Source organism: Etheostoma spectabile, chromosome 10 (genome assembly GCF_008692095.1).
Source record: "Etheostoma spectabile isolate EspeVRDwgs_2016 chromosome 10, UIUC_Espe_1.0, whole genome shotgun sequence".
NCBI lineage: Eukaryota > Metazoa > Chordata > Actinopteri > Perciformes > Percidae > Etheostoma > Etheostoma spectabile.
In genome coordinates, this window is record NC_045742.1 from 10,455,282 (window position 1) to 10,473,678 (window position 18,397).

The following is an 18,397-nucleotide window of genomic DNA, read 5'->3' on the forward strand; positions in this document are numbered from 1 at the left end:
CACACACACACACACACACAAACACACAATACGCAGTGGGTATATTAGCTTCACTCTATCTCCTTTACGTGAAGTCTGGTGCTTTCATCCACGGCCTGCAGCACTTGACTGAAGATAGGAAGGGTGTCCTGTGGGTGGTTGGTTGGTAACCCTACGCCCTTGCCCCAACTCTGGGATGCCAGTACCTCATCAAACAAGGACACGTCTCTCAGAAACCTGAGAATGCATCAGAGACAACAATCTCAGCTTCCACGACCTTGTAGCCTCACATATTTCACCTCTTCAATGTGTACTTGAAATATTTGTGTGCTTTGGCGCCTTCTCTTTTACTTTTTGCATTAGCTTTTTCCTCTTTGTTCTCTTTTTGTTCACCTCCCCCCCACCCCGCTCCCTGCCAGTCGAAAATCTGCCTGAGGGCCAACAACATAACAGACACCAGAACTCCTTTCTCCTCCTGTTTCTGCTCTCACTCACTACCCAGTTCACCGCCTTTAACAAGAGACGTTAAGCAGTGCTCAGCTTCATGTGAACGCATTCATCAATGTCAAGCTAAATATTCTTTGGACAATTGACAAGACAGGTGCAGGATTCCTCCACAGAACATACTAAAACAGCTAGTGTGCTTTTCACAGGTACTCCCAAAACTGACTTATCCCATTTGCACCTCATAAAAGTCTGACACAGATATCAAAAGTAAATGTGAGATTATTGTGTTCATGCCATGTAATCTGCCACACTAAGCAGCTTAGCTTCACCTCAGGAGATGTCTCTGGTAGCTTCTGTAACACTGACCTGCTGTCTGCTTACTTGCCTCAGCTATCAACGCAGCTCTCTCCTGCACAGTTTATCCCTTCTCTTGCCTCGCTTTTCACACACACCTTTTGCTATTGTTCAATTTCTGCTGCGAACTGCACTGGAGCAACTCTCACTTAGACTCAAGTACTTATCAGCATATGTATTTTTTACTCTACAAGTGTGCATCAGATTCATTTTTGGAAAGGAATCATTTTACTAGGAAGTTTGTTAATGTGTAACGTGCCAGGAATACACTCTGGGCTTTGTATGCATTTATTGGCATTTATAAGCATTTTGAAAGAGTAGTTTATATTTTAGGGTCAGATTTATGTTGTTTAGCTATAGCTGAGTTATACAAGTTTAGTGTGTGTTTTTAATACTAAAAGACAAAACAGGAATACCCATCACAAAGAAACTCCTTTCAAAAAAAGATCTCCTGTTTCTTCACTCATTCATCAGCCATTTTGTTCAAGGTCTTTTTTCTGGCTAAATGTGCTTAATGTCCTTTAAATATTTTATTTTAAGTCAGGAATGATAGAATTGACATCTTTATTAATGAAAACTTTGGTACCATTTTGGAACTTTATCTAGCTACATTATAATTGGTCATTCATTTATGTCATTAAATTTGAGTGAATCAGTCTTCATTCATTTGATAATGTGCTGGATGAAACATGGATACAAGAGTACGTTGCAAAATTATTAGGTCCTCAAGTACTGTAATCCTTATCATGAAGCCACAGATTTAAAAAGCCGATGTCAGGTATCCTTTCACTGCTTTGGTATTGCACTTCATTAGGAAGGATCATGTGTGTGTGTGTGTGTGTGTGTGTGTGTGTGTGTGTGTGTGTGTGTGTGTGTGGTGTGTGTGTTGTGTGTGTGTGTGTGTGTGTGTGTGTGTGTGTGTGTGTGTGTGTGTGGGAATTCATCATAGTTAAAATAAAGACATCTTTGGTTTTCACTTATGTTTAATATTGTTATTTGCAGTGTACCTACATTAAGTGTATTTACCTTATGTAGTCTTTAAAATAAATGGTCTAAAGACCGAGATAATTGGAATAATCTATTATATAGCAGAGCTATTCTTCCTTGAGGGATCAAAAAAGTTACTGATTTTTAAACTTTTGAAAGACCCAGGTGGAGGCTGGGGTGTGGCCATGACCAACTGCCACTTTGCCCGTTTGAAAGCCATGATGTCTCTCTCTCATGGGTGGGCCAAATTCTCTGGGCGGGCAAAGCAGAGGAAGTGGAGGTGACCTCGCCCCTTATGACCTCATAAGGGGCCATTTGGCCTAATGTTAAGATTCATCTTCAATTTCCCTTCTTTCCTTGAAGCCAGCATGTGCAGTGTTTTCTGGTTAAGTCAGCTGAATTCAGACAATTGGATAATCAATATGGATAGATGCAGACCAAAGTAAAATCTGAGACAGGATTCAGCTGATTCTAACCCTTCTCCTCTCGGTCTACCTAATACAAAATGTAATACAAAGAAGCTCTGTGCATTCAGGAAGCTAGTGTTTGTATATTAGCAGATCTGGGATGTTGTACAGCTGCTTGAGTTTTATGAAGTTGGGTTTTCTTAGTCTTGTTTGCGGAATCCAGAGCATACTATAGACCTGTAGGGTGAATAGTGAAGTAATGAATTACCTAAATGTACATTAACCATTACAATGGCAGGCATTAACATAAGTCAAACTGCTGAGACTAAAGGCTTTCCTAAACATGATCAACCAGGAGTCTGGTTCCGCTGATCAAGCTTTCCTGGGAAAGGAAAGCTTGAAACACTTGGTCTGGTTTTCTCGATACCCTTCCACATATTTCCTAAAGTTTATGCATCTTTCAGTAAAGATGTATCTTTCATGTTCTGCAGTTTTAAACATTTATTTGAACATAACAGATTTGAATGACATGAAAGATTTAAAAAAACAAAAAGTAGGGAGAGAGTGAGTTGTATGGTACAGTATGTAACTGTAGCTTTAGGGTGCCATGACACTCCAGAAACCCATCTCTAGAGTAGAAATATTAAGAACCATACATTTTACAGCAGTGTAGTGTGTTTTTGTGTGTTGACGTGTAAATACGATAGCTTCTGTCTAGTCTTGTGTCTAGTCTGTCTGTTTGTGTGTGTGTGTGTGTGTGTGTGTGTGTGTGTGTGTGTGTGTGTGTGTGTGTGTGTGTGTGTGTGTGTGTGGCCATGAGGGGGTCAGTGGCCTGTCAAAACATCACTCTATGCAAGCGGACGCTACTGTCTGTCCAGCCAGACAAGTTTGTTAGTTTGTCCTAAAAATACAGCCCTGCACCTCGGTCCTCTCCTGCCCTCCCGTCCAGCTCCCAGGCCCCCTGGTATGGGGCATCACTAGCATCCACCAACAGTGTTGGCCCGCTCGCAGTCACAGAACTTGCCGTCCCAGATGCTTGAAGACAAACATTTGTTGATTGTAATTGGTCAGATTTGTTTGGATTTAGAAACTATGATTAAATTTTATTATAAACTTTGCTCATGCTCAACATTTGTGTCTCTGAGGTGTGCACTGAGATATAAATATGGTTTGTAGATTAAACTTGTGAAAGACTAAGATGGTTTATTTTTTGAGCCTTTGACTTTGATTTAATATGCTGAGTATACATCCATGGTTTGTTTTTTTAAAAGACTCTCATGACAGCTTAAACGCTCCAATTAACATGCATGATGCATTGGATGAAAGCAAAAATAATTAAACTGACTTACGACCAAAAAACAGTAAATGTTTCCACCAGGGCTGCATCATTTCAAAAATAGACATGAAAATATCCCGTGCTTTGCAATTTTCCCTCATCTCATACATTTTCAGCCTCCGGCGCAACACATAAAACCTCTATTCATCCAAGTCCCATCTCAAACTGTAGAGAAAAGTCATTTTTGATTTCCTGTCATTTGGGATTTCCTCTCCCCCCCCCCCCCCCCCCCCCCCCCCAGTGTTTTGTCAGACATCAAAGTCAATTTGTAGGTAATGGCGAACAGATTAGCTAATTTGAGCAAACCTAAGCAGTTTGATAGTTTTGACACTCTGTGTGTGTGTGTGTGTGTGTGTGTGTGTGTGTGTGTGTGTCCTAAGGGCCCAGCCTGTGTCACATTACAGGGAGGACACCCTGGAGGGGCCCCAGCAGTTTAAACAAGTGGCACATTACAATGCAAGGAGCAGGAGTTTGCGGGTTTTGCACCTCGACATGTAATGACAGATAGTTTCAGTGCAGCGGGCCAAAGCAAACACCGTTTCACCCCCACAAGACGCTTCACTGTCTTCTCTCCACTCTGGACCCAAAACAACCTCCCAGCCACCGCTTTGTGATTTTTAATTTAAATCATCACAGATGACTGTCTGCTACCAATGAAGCATGTTTTTTTCCAACGAATGACAGATTAAGGAGGAGAAGCAGTTCCTAAAATGCCTAACTTGTTTTAGAGCACATCCAAATGTGTGTTCTTTTCTCAGTGAGGATCACATTTGTCTAATTTTTCTTTCTGTCTCTTATTTTGCCAAATGCTCAATGTGAACGTTTATCTCTCACTGCATTTAAAAATATAGCACATCAGCTCATTGTTTATAATTCAGAAAATTCAGTTAGTCAACTTGGCTGACAATAATATGTTTTTGACAAAAATAACAATTTTAGGAACACTTTTATCAAGAATGTCTTCCTTTTTTTGTATTTTTGCCCAGTTTTGGCAGTTCAAGTTTTACATTACAAAATGATTACAGAAAAGTAAAATGGTCAGCGTCTTTTTCCCCCCAGGTTTTTCTTGTATTAGTTTGCATTTGAAAGTTTAGGCCTGCAACTAAAGATTCTTTTTGAATTTGATTACAGTAATCTGAACAAGAAGAGTCTATAGCCATGTTAGCTGCTCGTTGAGTTTGTTCTTAGGCTCAACAGATGCTAATATTAGCATGCTAACATGCTTACAATGACAATGCTAACTATGCTATAAAAGGCTGATGTTAACAGAATGTGGATGTTCACCATTTTAGTTTAGTGTGTTAGCATGCTAACATCAGCTCATTAGCACTAAACAAAGTACAGCTGAGGCTGATGTGAATGTCATTGGTTACGCGGCTATTTGGTCATAAACCTTGGCCGACATTAGCTATCTCTAGACTCATCCTGTTAGAATGGCTAGAAATTATCATAATTTCTTAAAGCCCAGGATGTCATTAAATTGCTTATTTTCCGAAACAACAATTCAAACGCTAAATATATTAATTATCGTATTCAACAGAGAAAAGGCGCAAATTCTCAAAGAAACTAGAGAATGTTCAAATTTTTGCTTATAAAAATACCTAAATAATGAAATGTTATCAAAAAACTTGCAGATTATTCTTCTGTCGATTGAGTGATCGAAAAATCTTTAGTCAACAGAGAACCTCAGGGATCTTGTGGATAATTTAACAAACCTTGTTTAAAGGATCATGTTATGGCAATTAGTTGGTATTAGTATTCAGAATAGTTTTTCAATGCAATCACACAGAATTTGTTTTTGAAAATGAATTAATTTAAATATCTGAATTGTTTTATTTTAGCTTTTTGCAACCCATCGAAACCCACTGGCAAAGACTTGGCTAATGAGTTTTGGATATTCCGATTCTGTGGCTTTCTATGTGGACATTCTCCACAAACATTGAAAGTGGAACAATGAAGTATTAAACTTAAACTCTGATAATTACAGCTCTTCACAACACTTCATCACACCTCTTTCTCTTCCACTTGGTGGCTGTTCTATTGAATGTATCATTAAAAGCACCTCTGATCCCGGTCCTCGGTCTTCTGTGAGATATTGACAGGAGCTCTCAACAGTGCAAAAGAGTGTAGCTGTTTTCCTGTGAAAGAGATACCACTGTTGAAATGCTTCACAGGTACTTCCTCCGCCCCGAAGGGCTGGAGATCCATACAAAATCATGGTATCATTTAGTCACAGAGGATTAACCCACTTTAAGCAGGTTATATGGAGACATCTCCTCTTTATTTCCACAATATAACTGTTTGTTTTGGGCTGCCATTGTCATGTATGTTTTTCATCATGAGGCACAAAAGAGGATAATACGTGCTGTTCTTTATCAGGTGTTTTCTTCTTTTAAAGAGCTCTTCTTTTCATCTGATCAGGTGTTGAACTCTGCATTGTCTACAGTGATGTGTGTGTGTGTGTGTGTGTGTGTGTGTGTGTGTGTGTGTGTGTGTGTGTGTGTGTGTGTGTGTGTGTGAGACAGGCGGACATGATGTTCTGTTCGGGGGTCTTCTGGATGGGCCTGGTTTTCATCCCAGTCACCTCGCTGGTCTTTGACGTTACCTACAAAGTGTGAGTCTTCTCTGCGCTCTCCTCGCTCATCATCACTCTAATACACTTCCGATACAGGAAATTCCTCCAGAATCTCTCCTGTCTCCTGAAAAAAAAAATCCCTTCCCCAAAATGTTGTCTTTCAAGGAAGTCAAGCTTTTATATATTCTGTGACTGCTTCATGGGAAATATTTGTGTCTGGTTGACATCAGCCCACAGCAGACGCAAGGTGTCAGGAGCAATTTGCAAAGCAGTTTGAAATTGTCAATGGGGTTTTTAAAGTCAGTTTAGGAAGGTGCTTTCACATTAAAGCATCTGTCACATTATGATTTTGTTCTAAATATTGTTTAATTTACAGGGTGAAGAAGGTGTGTTTCAAGACCCTGGTGGATGAAGTGCAGGAGCTCGAGGCTTTATCCAAAGACCCTGGAGCAGTGGTGCATGGAAAGAGGTACAGTTACTTCACTTCTCGCTCTTTAGATCTACATTTCACATTTATTGACATAATGTTTTGTTTCTAAGTGGATGTGGAAAATTAATTTTCCTTGTGAAAATGAACTCCTAATTTAAAAATAATGGGACATAAATGATCAGTTTGTTCTTTTTGTTTCCTTTTTGCTATAATTAGTGATAACACATGCAAGTTAAACTGCAGTTACGCAAAATTACCTGGTCCACGTTTAGCTTCCTCAATAGCAAATATTGTGTAAATAAGCAACCGAATACCACAGACTTGCAAAAGGGTGAGCTACAGTATTTTATATATATATATATATATACTGTGTGTGTATATAAAAAGCATTTTTGACAAATTCTCCACATCAGCTTGGAGGAAGAATCATCTGTAACCTCCCAAATACTCATGGCTCCGCTGCCAACAATATTCCTATGGCGAAGAGTGAAATCTTAAAATTGCTGCTAAATTGCAGGAGTTTGACTGTAATGTCAGTAATCATGTCATAAGAGTGGATGCCCCCCTTTTTTCTCTGGAATTGTGAATGGCTCATTTATGAGCTCCTATATTAAAGAAATATATTATAAAAAGGTATTAGTTGAACTAGGTCTGCTCTGCTCTCGGGTCCTGAGGCCTGCAGCAGGAATCAACATGGAGCAGATCAGTGTGAGATCTCCTGCTGGCTGAAAGTGATCCCCGAGCCTGGCCACTGTCCCAGACCCAGCAGGCTGCGGATATACACACACACACACACACACACACACACACACACACACACACACACAGAAACACCTGTAGAACACAAAAACCACAGATACATGGATGTGTTGTTGATATGTATCATATATGTATGTATGCATAAAGGACTCATATACACACATTCACAAGCTTTTTATTAAACTGGCCGGCAAGTTGTCCCAAATATTTTCTCTCTCTCACACTCTCCACACACACACACACACACACACCACACACACAGAACACACACACACACACACACACACACACACACACACACACACACTCTTTGTTCTTTCCCCTTGTGCCTGGAGAGTTTTGTCTCTGTACATGGTGTTTGTACCAGCAGGTAGAGCAGTTGGCAGGTCCATCCACTCTGGAGGTGCTTGGGACACTAGCTTAACGTATGGCTCATTAATTTTGCCTGTGGTGCTCAGCATGCTGCTAACACCCTGCCTATTTCTGTGTGTGTGTGTGTGTGTGCGCGTGTGTGCGTGTGCGCGTGTGTGCGCGTGTGTGTAGTTTGACGGAGAGGGCCCAGCTCCTAAAGAACGTCTTCAAGAAGAGCACAGTCAGTTTGTACCGGTCTGACTCCATGCAGCAGAACCTGCTCCGTAAGTTACAAAATATTTTGTAGTCTGTATCTTTCTTCCTGTCTTTTTGTTCTCTCTTACTGCCTTTCTTAATAAACGGGCCTCAAGATGGAAGCATCAGTTATCTCTTACCCCAAGGAATGAAAGAAGACTTCAGTTTATCCGCGTTAGATTTATCTGCTTCCAATTCTTTTCCCTCATCAGGGGAACACATCAAACGTCATTACTCTTCCTCTGACGCGTACTGTATTTCTAAAACCTTCGTCTTCGGAGGCAGTAACACTCCGCTCATCTCACCTCTCTTCATAAATATTCTGCATTAACCAGATGCATAAAACACACATGAGTAACTGTGTCTGCAAGCAGCCCCACATGTCCCTGCATCTTTAACATTCACAAACTGCTCATATGAGAACTGTTGAATGAGATATTGTCATGGCGAGATAGAGACATGATTCATACAGTATGGACAGTGCTCAAAATCAAATCTCACTACTTTTTTTTTATCATCTGAAGTGTCAAAAACTAGTACTAGTACTGAAAGTTGACAGTGAAGAATTTGTCAGAATCTTGTTTTCTTATTTTGTTATTTACATTTCGCCTACTTTTTTTTCTTCCTTCCAATGTACAGTACGTAGATATATTTCTATTTGATTTTCTTGTTTGGTTGTTCAGGATAAGACAACACTAATGTATCTAAGGCCCCATTTAGACAGGATTAATGTTACAGTTGAAGCTTTGTAATAAGATATTTTTTCCTCCTCCCTCATAATAAACATTGTGGCAAATTACAGCAGCTGGTTCACAGACAGGCTTAGTACGATTTATAATGTTAGTATTATTTACCGTTTATTATCCAGCTGGGATTACAGTATTAACACAGACAGCTGCTAACTACTTAAAAACTGAAATTTCGATTAGGCCCTGCATAAACAACAAGAAAGACTTACTTTTGACTACTAAGTGTATAGTCGGGTAAAGAAGTATAGCTTTCGTATCAACAGTAAAACGCAGTTGATAGAGTGGAGACTTTCCAGTGATACTCTAAGCATGGGTTTGGTTTTCTGTTTATTTTCTCTCTTTTGTTCTGTCTTTTGTCTGATCAGTTTGTTTTTTTGTTTGTCTCATAGGTCGGGATGAGACGGTTGTTGTGTGATATCTTTTTTTAAATTTTGTAATTCCATTATTCATTATTCAAACCTCACCCCGTTTAAAACTGCCAGCCTCCTCTAGCTCCCTGATAGATGCCTCTCTCTTTCTGGTTGTTGACTTCCTGTCCTTCCCCTCGTGTGCCCCGTGGTGTGTCCTGAGTTGAGATCAGTAGAGCGAGATAAAGATGAAATGATGAAATGTTGCGCTGTTATTCCCCCACAATGCACTCGTCTCAGCGGGGTCCTATGAACTTCCCGCTGGCCTCCAGGTACTGACCGAGTCATTTGACACCTGAAGGTGAGTCAGGGGTCAAAGGTCAGAAAGAAACCCTGTAGGAAAGTTTAGGTGCTAGATCACAGGGCTGCTGTCATACTACAGATACAACTTTTGGAGGAGCTGTGATTAGTTTTTTTTTTTTTTTAACTCTTTTTACTGTATCATTTTCATCATATGATTTTTTTAAAGGAATAGTGTGACACTTTGTCAATATGCTTTTTCATTTTCTTGCCAAGAGTAAGAAGACCACTCTGTATGAATATGAAACTACAGCCAAGCCCTAGTTTGTGACACTCATGTAGAATTAGCGTTACATTTCCATTGCCCAAAAAACAAAAACAATTGGTATGCTGCATAATAACCTAATAATCATCATTGAGCTTTAGATATGCTGGCAGACAGATTTTGGTACGTTTGGACAGAGCCAGGTTAGCTTCTAGGTTAGTTTCCCCCTGTTTTCAGTCTTTATGCTAAGCTAACTGGCTTCTGGCTGTAGCCTTATATTTACCAGACAGGCATGAGATCTTCTGGGCAAGACAGTGACTAAACAGATTTCCCAAAATGTTGAACTATTACTTTAAGTTTTGTGTTTTGTTATTTGTTTATTCAGTTTATTCAGTTGTTTTATGTGGGTGTTTTTATACGTTCTAAGTAGTTTTTTTTCTGACATGAATCACCGATGTACACAGTATTAACTGCTTCGACCCTTTTTCAGATGGCTACGCCTTCTCTCAAGACGAGAACGGAGTGGTGTCTCAGTCGGATGTCATCCGAGCATACGACACCACCAAACAGAGGACCAACGAGTGGTGAGCCGCCGGCCCTCTGGTCGGCCAATCGGGTGCCACAACAGCCGTTTCTATTGGCGATATTTGAAGCTTGTGAGTGTGTGCCTCCAGCACTGAGGGGATTTTTGGAGGTGGACTGAGTGTCTATGTAAAAGGGAAAAAAACAAGGAACAAAACAAATTGTGTTCACTCTCAGCTGTAGTATTTTGTCCAGCAGACATGATGAGCACTGTGCTTTCTTAGCAGTCTGTGGTCTGAAGTTCTTCACTGTTCTCGCTCAGTTTGTTGATGTGAACGTCTCCTCTATTGAAAATGATCTAAATCATTAGAATAAATTATTATCAAACTCCTAAACACTGTTATTAAAGAAGTAACACTGGACTATGATAAGTTTTAGATGACTTGAACATGTAAAAGATTGCCAAAGAGCAGTCGTATATACAATCTTCCAAGTACTAGTGAAATTCGGAAAAGTATGAACCAAATGTAATCACACTCCTGAGTGTATTCCAGCACTAAACGGACCACTTCAGAACACACATTGTAATATTTTCTTTTTGCACTTAAGGATGCATCTATTGTGTAAAGCCTTACATTTGCTCATGCCTTCATCCGTGTTTCTTTCAAAATGTTCTTTTTTTTTTTTTTTTAAGTATATAGATATCGTCCCTGGTTTTATTTATTTTTTTCCTTTTTTTATTTCTTTGCTTATGAGTCGCCTCCCGCAACTCACTGTGGTCCTGTTTCCACCGTTTTAACAGCAGACTCATTGCTCTCGACAAATAATTGCATTCCACACATCACTCCTGTCTCAACAATCACAACGGTGCCTATGTAGAACCTTTCCTTCATAGAAGACAAAGATAGCCAAGAATAGTTTAGCCAGCTAGCTTAGACCAGTGCTCCACACACACACCTACTGAAGACTTAAATCAGTCTCTCCACCACAGTTTTGCACTTTTACAATGTGAAAACGACCGAGTGCATGTGGCTCACGTATAAACTAAGATTTGTTCCTGCAGAAGTGAACGGGAGGCTCTCCGATGGTCTTGTTGGAGCTTACAGTGGTGATAGTGTTTCCCTTCAAATTTAGCTTTTATCCTTCTAACATAAGTGCCATTAGCTTAAGGGAGAGAGAAATATTAGCCAGGAAAACTCCACGACAATATCGAAACTACTTTGTCTCTATAGTTATTTTGTGGATTTGTATTTTTATATTGGAAATGTATGAATTTTGCATTGACTGGCTTTGTATTGAACTGTCTGTAACTTTTTGTTTTATCTTCTTCATCTGAAAAACGGGCAGGATAGAGTAGATCGAACGAGGAAACTGAGCTTTCTTACATGTCTTGTCATTATTAATATTAATATTGTTGCTTGTTTTATTTATAATTGACTACTTAATGTCTGTGTGATTGCTTTCTTCTCCCTGTGGGAGATCAAATCTCTGACGGTGTGTGCGAGTGTGTGTTAGTTGCATGTGCATGTGCTGTGTGTGCGTGCGTGTGCGTGCGTGTGTTACACCTCTACTGTTGATAACGTCTATTTATGCATTGCATGTCTGTGTCCTCTATGTGAGACTGGGAGTTTCTGGTGTCTCCTGGTGTGTGTGTGTGTGTGTGGGTGTGGGTGTGGGTGTGTGTGTGTGTGTGTGTAGCTTTCTCCAGTTGTCCGTCTGCACGACTTCAGATATAGCTATGTTGTACTACTGTGTGCTGATGCATGGCCCGTATGGGAAAAGTGCGTGCGTGTGTGTGTGTGTGTGTGTGTGTGTGTGTGTGTGTTCCAACTCTCGACCTTGACTGTGGGAGTTTCTGATGCTCAGCTCGCTTCGACAAGAGATGTTGCACAATGCACTCGATGTACCTTTCCAGTATTGGACATCTGGTATTGTCTGATTTGAGTATTTGGTTTCTCTTGAGTGTACATGTTTGTAACTTGTTTTCTTTATGTAGTGTACTTCTGCTTTGCAGGAAAGCTCTTTAGTGAGGGTTAGTGATTATTTTTTCTCTGCTGGTCTTTAGTGTTAAAACTTAATTGGTCGTCATCTTGTCAAAAGTTTCCAAACCGCTGAATGTGGATGTCGTCGTTGTGGAAGGCTTGGACTGTTGCTTTCTTTTTCCAGAAAACATCAAAAACACGTTGTTGTCTGTGAAAGTCGTGGGCTGCATGAATGGATAACACAAACTGTTCTCTGAAATATTTAACTGTACTACTTTGATTCTCCCTCAAGTGTTGATCACTTTACAAAAGAGAAAAAAAACGCACTTTTAACTTTACTTTTTAATATTTGTTTCTTTTCCGTCATTTTGTTCGATGATTGTTCTGCATGTTGGGACTGCAAACTTATAAGTGTTGTCTTTTACTGCCATGAAGGACTACTGAAATAAACTTTACAATCATGGAGGAACAGTGTGAACATCATTGCTCATTATTCTGCGTATTTGCAGGGTGGAAATCACTGTCGTCTTGTGCGGTGTGCGTGTGTAATCACTGTCGTCTTGTGCTCTGTGTGTGTGTGTGTGGCGACAATAGTACAGTGGGAACCTAAACAGGAAAAGGCAGGGAGAAACATCAGTTTGCGTTTAGTCGACCTTACACTGTCTGTGATCCCAATCACACAGTAACCTGTTCATGTATAGATAAAATCCCAGATTAATTCTAAGTGACTCAAGTTACATTTTGTAGACCAAACAATAAATCAAGAAAAAACAGCTTTTTTTTCTTCTTTTTTTTATAAACGGCTCACTGGGTAGAGATTCCTTACTACCCCAGTGTTACTGTCTGACCCAGGGCCCTTTGCTGCAGGTCTTCCCCCTCTCCTCTCTGGCACTACAGTATCTAAGTAAAGAATAACATGTATGTTTTCAAAAGACCCAGCTAGATTACCAAAACTATAATGGAGGAAAAACAGGTTTATCTGTTTACAATGTGGCTAACTAAACTCAATTCAATTCATTCAAGAAGTCAATCAGAAGTAATTTCAAGCAGATGGTTTATCTACGTATATTTGAATTTGATTCTTCTTGTTCCATAACTGCAATATGTCAAACTGATCTGCTAACAGAGAAATAATGCCAAAAAGGCTCATTTTTGATAAGAAATCATGGTCAGTGCTAACATCTGTGACGAATACACTGCTGGTGAATTTAAGGGGTGTGTTTTCTGTCTCGGTGCAATTTCCAGCTGATTGGTGATCGAAAAGTTATTGTCTTAGCGTGTTAGTTCATTATCACACAACCAAAATACAAACTGTTACATCGCTAGCGTACACTGTTAACAGTCTGTGATCGCCTAAATACTTTATTGATTTTGTTATGTGAAAAATGTTTTCAGAAGTTTCAGACCCAGACATTTTTTTTAAATTTCTAGAAAATCTGTAAGACAGAATAAAGTAAAAGCCTTCAGCATGAGTAATAATCAGGACTCTAACTTGGAAAAAAAACTGGAAACTTTCGAGGACTGGCAAAGATATAAAAACATACCTATCCAAAAGATTTAGGAAATGTCATCAAAAGTTGTTCACAACTTGTATTTTCCTTTTTATAAGCAGAGCGTGGAATGTGAGTATTGAAGCTCGTTCTAACAGCCATGAGTATGAACAAGACCTGAAGGGGTTAACACTAAAATCTGTCAAGTAAGTTGTTGTTTTTGGTGATTGAACTGTCCGGTGATAACGGCACAGACTTGAATCCTGCAGCAGACGTCCTCAGACGGAACAGTTTGCAGGTTTCACGACGCACTGATTGCCGAGCCTATGTCACAGTCAGATAACCGGAGAACAGAACTGTCTTTGTGGAGATTTTGCTATACCTGTTGGTGCAACCTAAACCTCTTATTTCTGGGGCGAGTTGTTTTTAACGCTGTGACCATGCCATGCTCATTGAACACTGACAATGACTGATCTCAGCGTTGCATTCCTGCTGTGAAGTCTGGCGCAAGAATGGGCGACAGGTAGTGAGCTGCTGTGCAGGCCCGACCGCTCCGGTTTCCTTTTTTGTCTGAGTGGTGATGAGTCTTCTTTCAGAGCACAAAAATATCATTTCACAGACCTCATATATATCCGTGCACAGAAGGTACTGAGAGACAACATTTTTATTTGCTGTAAATCAATATGACAACCCTACTCTGGGTATAAACCCTGTACAACATCTTATAAAGTCCATTTCCTTCTAAATAAAATGTCCTTTGTGTATCAAGTCCTCCACTCTTTCAGAGGTCCTTGCGATTGTCAAAAAACAATATTTCCCTGGTTTCCAACATCTATTTCTAAATATTAAACAATGCTCAGAGTTGGCCTGTGCAGTATTTCAGATTTTTTGTTTCTTGAGGAAGGTTTGTGATACATGTGTAAGATCTGAGTCTGTATTGTGAGCTGTCACACTGAAAAACCGCCCGTGTAAAAAAATAAAATATAAGGCTAATGAGGTCTGTTTACAATATAAAATAAAAGTGCACAAGATTCAAAACTGTTGCTGCCTCTAACAGGTCTGTTGATCTCTGATGTGTCCTGTGATGCAGAAGGGGGAAGCGCCTCAGGCCCTGCAGCTCTGTCGCACTCTCTGTGTCCGTTCAGCCGGCCCAGGCCTTCCACCCAAACACCACCAGCTGTGTTGTAGTGTGTCTGTCCTCGCAGGCTCAAAGCCAACTGTGTAAAAATCTAGTATTCCCTCTATTTCCCCTGCTGGGGGCATGTCAGCTCTGTCCGAAGTCGGTGAAGCCTTTGGCCGCTGAGAAGGCGTCGGGCTGCAGGGGGAAGAAGTACTGCTGTGGCAGGAGGAAGCTCTGAGAGGGGTGAGAGGGCATGGAGGACTGGTGCAGATGTAGCTGAGTGTGGGTGGAGGGCAACGAGTGCTGGATGCCTGCTGACATGGGTGCTGGTGGGGATGTGTAGGGTGGAGGTGGAGGTGGAGGCAGAGTCTGAGGGGACTGGGTGGGGGTGGAGGCTGACGAGGAGACGGTGGCAGACACCAGGCAGCCGTGCTGCTGCCCTTGACCTCCGAGAGAAAACCTCCGCATGGAGCTGCCGCCGCCAGCCGAGCTGGAGCTGGTGGTGGCCGTGCTGGACTGTCGCGATGGGGTGCGGAGGCTCGGGGGGGCGGAGGTGAGGATCATGGGGATGGTTTCGCCCTGACAGCTACGCAGAGAGAAGCGAATGGGCTGCTGGGTCGGCTGCTTGGGCCGCAGGCAGGTGCAGCAGTAGACGGCCACCAGAGAGCCGACCACGACAAAGGCGACGAAGATGCTTCCCACCATTAGGAAGGGCACGTAGATGGGCTCTGAGGACGGAGGAAACACACAGGCAGGTTAGGATCAATTATGGGAAGCACCTTGATGGGACAGAAATCTGTGGGGTATTGTAATGTGTCTACATGTAACAAAACAGCCGACATAGTTGGTGTTCTGATTTTCTATATTCGCTGCCCTGAAGATGCAAAAAAAACTGAACAGCTGAAAATCGTCGAAATCAAAATAAAATACATTATTTTTAACACTTTACTTTAACGCCCCTATTTAACATGTAATAGCACTATACAAACAAATATGAGTCGATTTAGTTGTCAACTACTAAATTAATCGCCAACTATTTTGATAATCCTTTAATCTGTGTGAGTCCTTTCTTATGGAATAAGGCTAAAGATTCTCTGATTCCAGCTCCTTAAATGTGAACGTTTTCTTGTGTCTTCACTCCTCGATGACAGTAAACTGAAAATCTTTGAGTTGGGGACAAAACAAGACATTTGAGAATGTCATCTTGGACATTGGAAAACACGGATCAAAATTTTATAGTTGATAAATCGAGAAAATTATGACTTATTGACAAAGAAAACAATTGTTGGTTGCAGCCTTATTGTAATGATTACAACTATCTTCTGTCTCTACAGCAGCCTCCACTCATGGATGCTTGCTTAGGAGTTCTAACATTAATACATTCAACACATATCTGCTTAAAACTACACCGAAGTGCATTATAAATGTGTATGTCGTGCTTATAGAGTTGTTAAAGTAAGAATTAGGGTTAAAAAAAACTGCAACCTGTCCTGCTGTTTATGGTGGCTGGAATTGGGATACTAATCAGATAATTTCTTTCAAGTGCTTCATAGAATTATTAACAAAACCTAGCAGACACATTCCTGGTGGAAAACACAAACAGTTCACGTTACACTGTGAAGCTCATTTGCACTTTGGGAGGAAATCAGTGAATGTTTATTTTGATAGGGAAAATATAGGAAATTGTGAGCACACAGTCCATTCAGTCAAAGCCCCCATAGCTTATCAGATCGGGAAATTTAAAGAAAACTTTTAAAGAAAAAAGACATCGTTGAGAGTTAAAGTGACTGATTATTACGATTTCACAACTAACAGTGGGTTAATGTAACACTCTGAGTCTTTTAGAGGTTTATAGAAGCCAAAGAAAATGAGTGGCTGCCTCATTGTGTTGTGATTACTTAAGTTGGCAAATCCAAAGTCAAAGTGAATGTGTTTAGTATTTGGCAGCACAATAAGCCAGCTTGTGTGGTAAAAGTTTTTGAATACATTCCTGCATTGTGATCCGACTTATCCTAACTCAAGTTTGTGCAACTTTCTGCTTAATAATTTGTAAACATTTGTTGAGTGACTGACAGACCATCAAAAAGGCCTCTAGATTTCCTTTTTATCCTGACAGCAATCTGCAGTGAGTTCAGTTCAAAATGAAGCCACAGAAGCTGAGAGTTAAAGGTGCTGGAAACGTCTGTGGAATAATGTTGGAAAGGCATGAAAACCTTAAAACACCAGTAACTGTCTAAAACAGACCACATAGGCTACTTCTTTGCAGGGATATTTTTTTTGAAAAACAATTTAACACACATTAAACATGTTGTCCTCAACGTGTTGTGTTTAATAGTGCAAGTGTTGTCCTTTGTTGTCCCACAGAAGAGACCTTTACTGTCTTGTTTGAGTGGATGCACCAAATCTTTGGAATAGCATCTTATTTCTCATAATTTCATACGTCTATCTGGTTTGACGGTTTGAATCCGAGGTGTCCTTGAGCAAGGCACTGCAACCTGCTTGCTTCTGTTTATTGATGTTGTTCAGCTGACCTCTGACCTCTTCAAACCAACGTTAAAGATCAATCAGACGGAATGAGCCATGAATTACACTAAACGTGTATGCATCTGTTTACTTTATTTAGAATCTCATTTAGGTTAATTTAGGACTTTATACTACATTATGTATTTGTGGTGTTTGGTCCCCCAAATTCAACACTGAACTGTGTTTTTTTTTTTTAACGTGAAGTATTGCTAAAAGTCTGCACTTTGGAGAACCTTGAAAACAGCATTTTTAAGTAAGTAACTTTAAAACTCCTAAACTTACGGGCTGCAAACTCGGTGTTCTCCACCTCCCTGTCGTTGGTGCAGCTGCCCTGGTCCAGCCGTGCGTCCGCGGCCGCGCAGCAGTAGCGCAGCGAGCAGGAGCCGCAGCACACGGTGGCGTCCATGGTGTCAAAGTCCTCCGGACACTGGAAGCCATCATGATAATTCCCATTAGCGTCCAGCCAGCCGTGGCAGTACTCCCCCTGTGCGTCCGATATCCGCAGATTCCAGGTCAGATATCCCAGCAGCAGGCAGTTCAGCAGGCGCACCATCCCGGCAAGCCGTGGGGTTTACGTCCTGTGGGCTTCAGCTCCCGGGCCGCCGCGTGTGTCGGTCCGGGTCAGAGACTCTTCATTGAGATGAATTTACCGAAAGAGAAACGCGGCGATCCAGCGATGTAAAGTTATGTCACCGTCATCTTTACACCATCCAAATCGATTTGAGCCAAAAACCGTTCCCAAATTGCAATGTGAGAAAATCCTTAGGCTAATTGAATCTTCTGTCACTTTCTTTTAAATAATATCATCACTAAACTGTCTTCCCATCCAAACATGTCAAACAAGTTGCTCCTGGTTCCTGTCGTTCCTGGTCGAGTTGCTCCTGCGGTCGTTTGTTGATGTTCTGTGCAGAAGTTGTGCGCCCACCTCACTGAAGAGTTGCCGCTTTTGTGACTTTAGCTTTAGCTGTGCACGCACGCACGTAATCCCCCTTTTAAGGGACGTGCGCGTTCACGTGGTGGTAGTGGTCGCAGCGATCCCGATTATTCCCATAACCGCAAAGATAGATAGATAGATGGATAGATAGATAGATAGATAGATAGATAGATAGATAGATGCTTTATTCATCCCGAAGAAAAGTTTAGGCATCCAGTAGCAAGGCAACCATAACACAACAAATACACATATATATATATCACACATGAAAATACAAATCACTCA

At 40.9% G+C, this 18,397-nt stretch overlaps 2 protein-coding genes across 2 annotated transcripts in view; one reads left to right on the top strand and one right to left on the bottom strand.

Moving 5' to 3' along the window:
• Positions 1-12,514, top strand: part of atp8a1 (ATPase phospholipid transporting 8A1) — a 107,831-nt gene extending 95,317 nt beyond the window's left edge. The window contains 4 exon segments of the mRNA XM_032528693.1: positions 6,036-6,124; positions 6,462-6,554; positions 7,818-7,909; positions 10,032-12,514. Of these exon segments, the coding sequence (XP_032384584.1) occupies positions 6,036-6,124; positions 6,462-6,554; positions 7,818-7,909; positions 10,032-10,129 (372 nt within the window). The 3' untranslated portion in view covers positions 10,130-12,514.
• A 1,667-nt stretch (positions 12,515-14,181) lies between these two features.
• shisa3 (shisa family member 3) lies at positions 14,182-18,234 on the bottom strand. Its single transcript, XM_032528695.1, has 2 exons — positions 17,461-18,234; positions 14,182-15,383 (listed from the first exon to the last, which is right to left on the bottom strand). The coding sequence occupies exons 1-2, from the start codon at positions 17,729-17,731 to the stop codon at positions 14,800-14,802; spliced, it is 855 nt and encodes a 284-aa protein (XP_032384586.1). The 5' UTR covers positions 17,732-18,234; the 3' UTR covers positions 14,182-14,799.
• Positions 18,235-18,397: the final 163 nt, after the last annotated feature.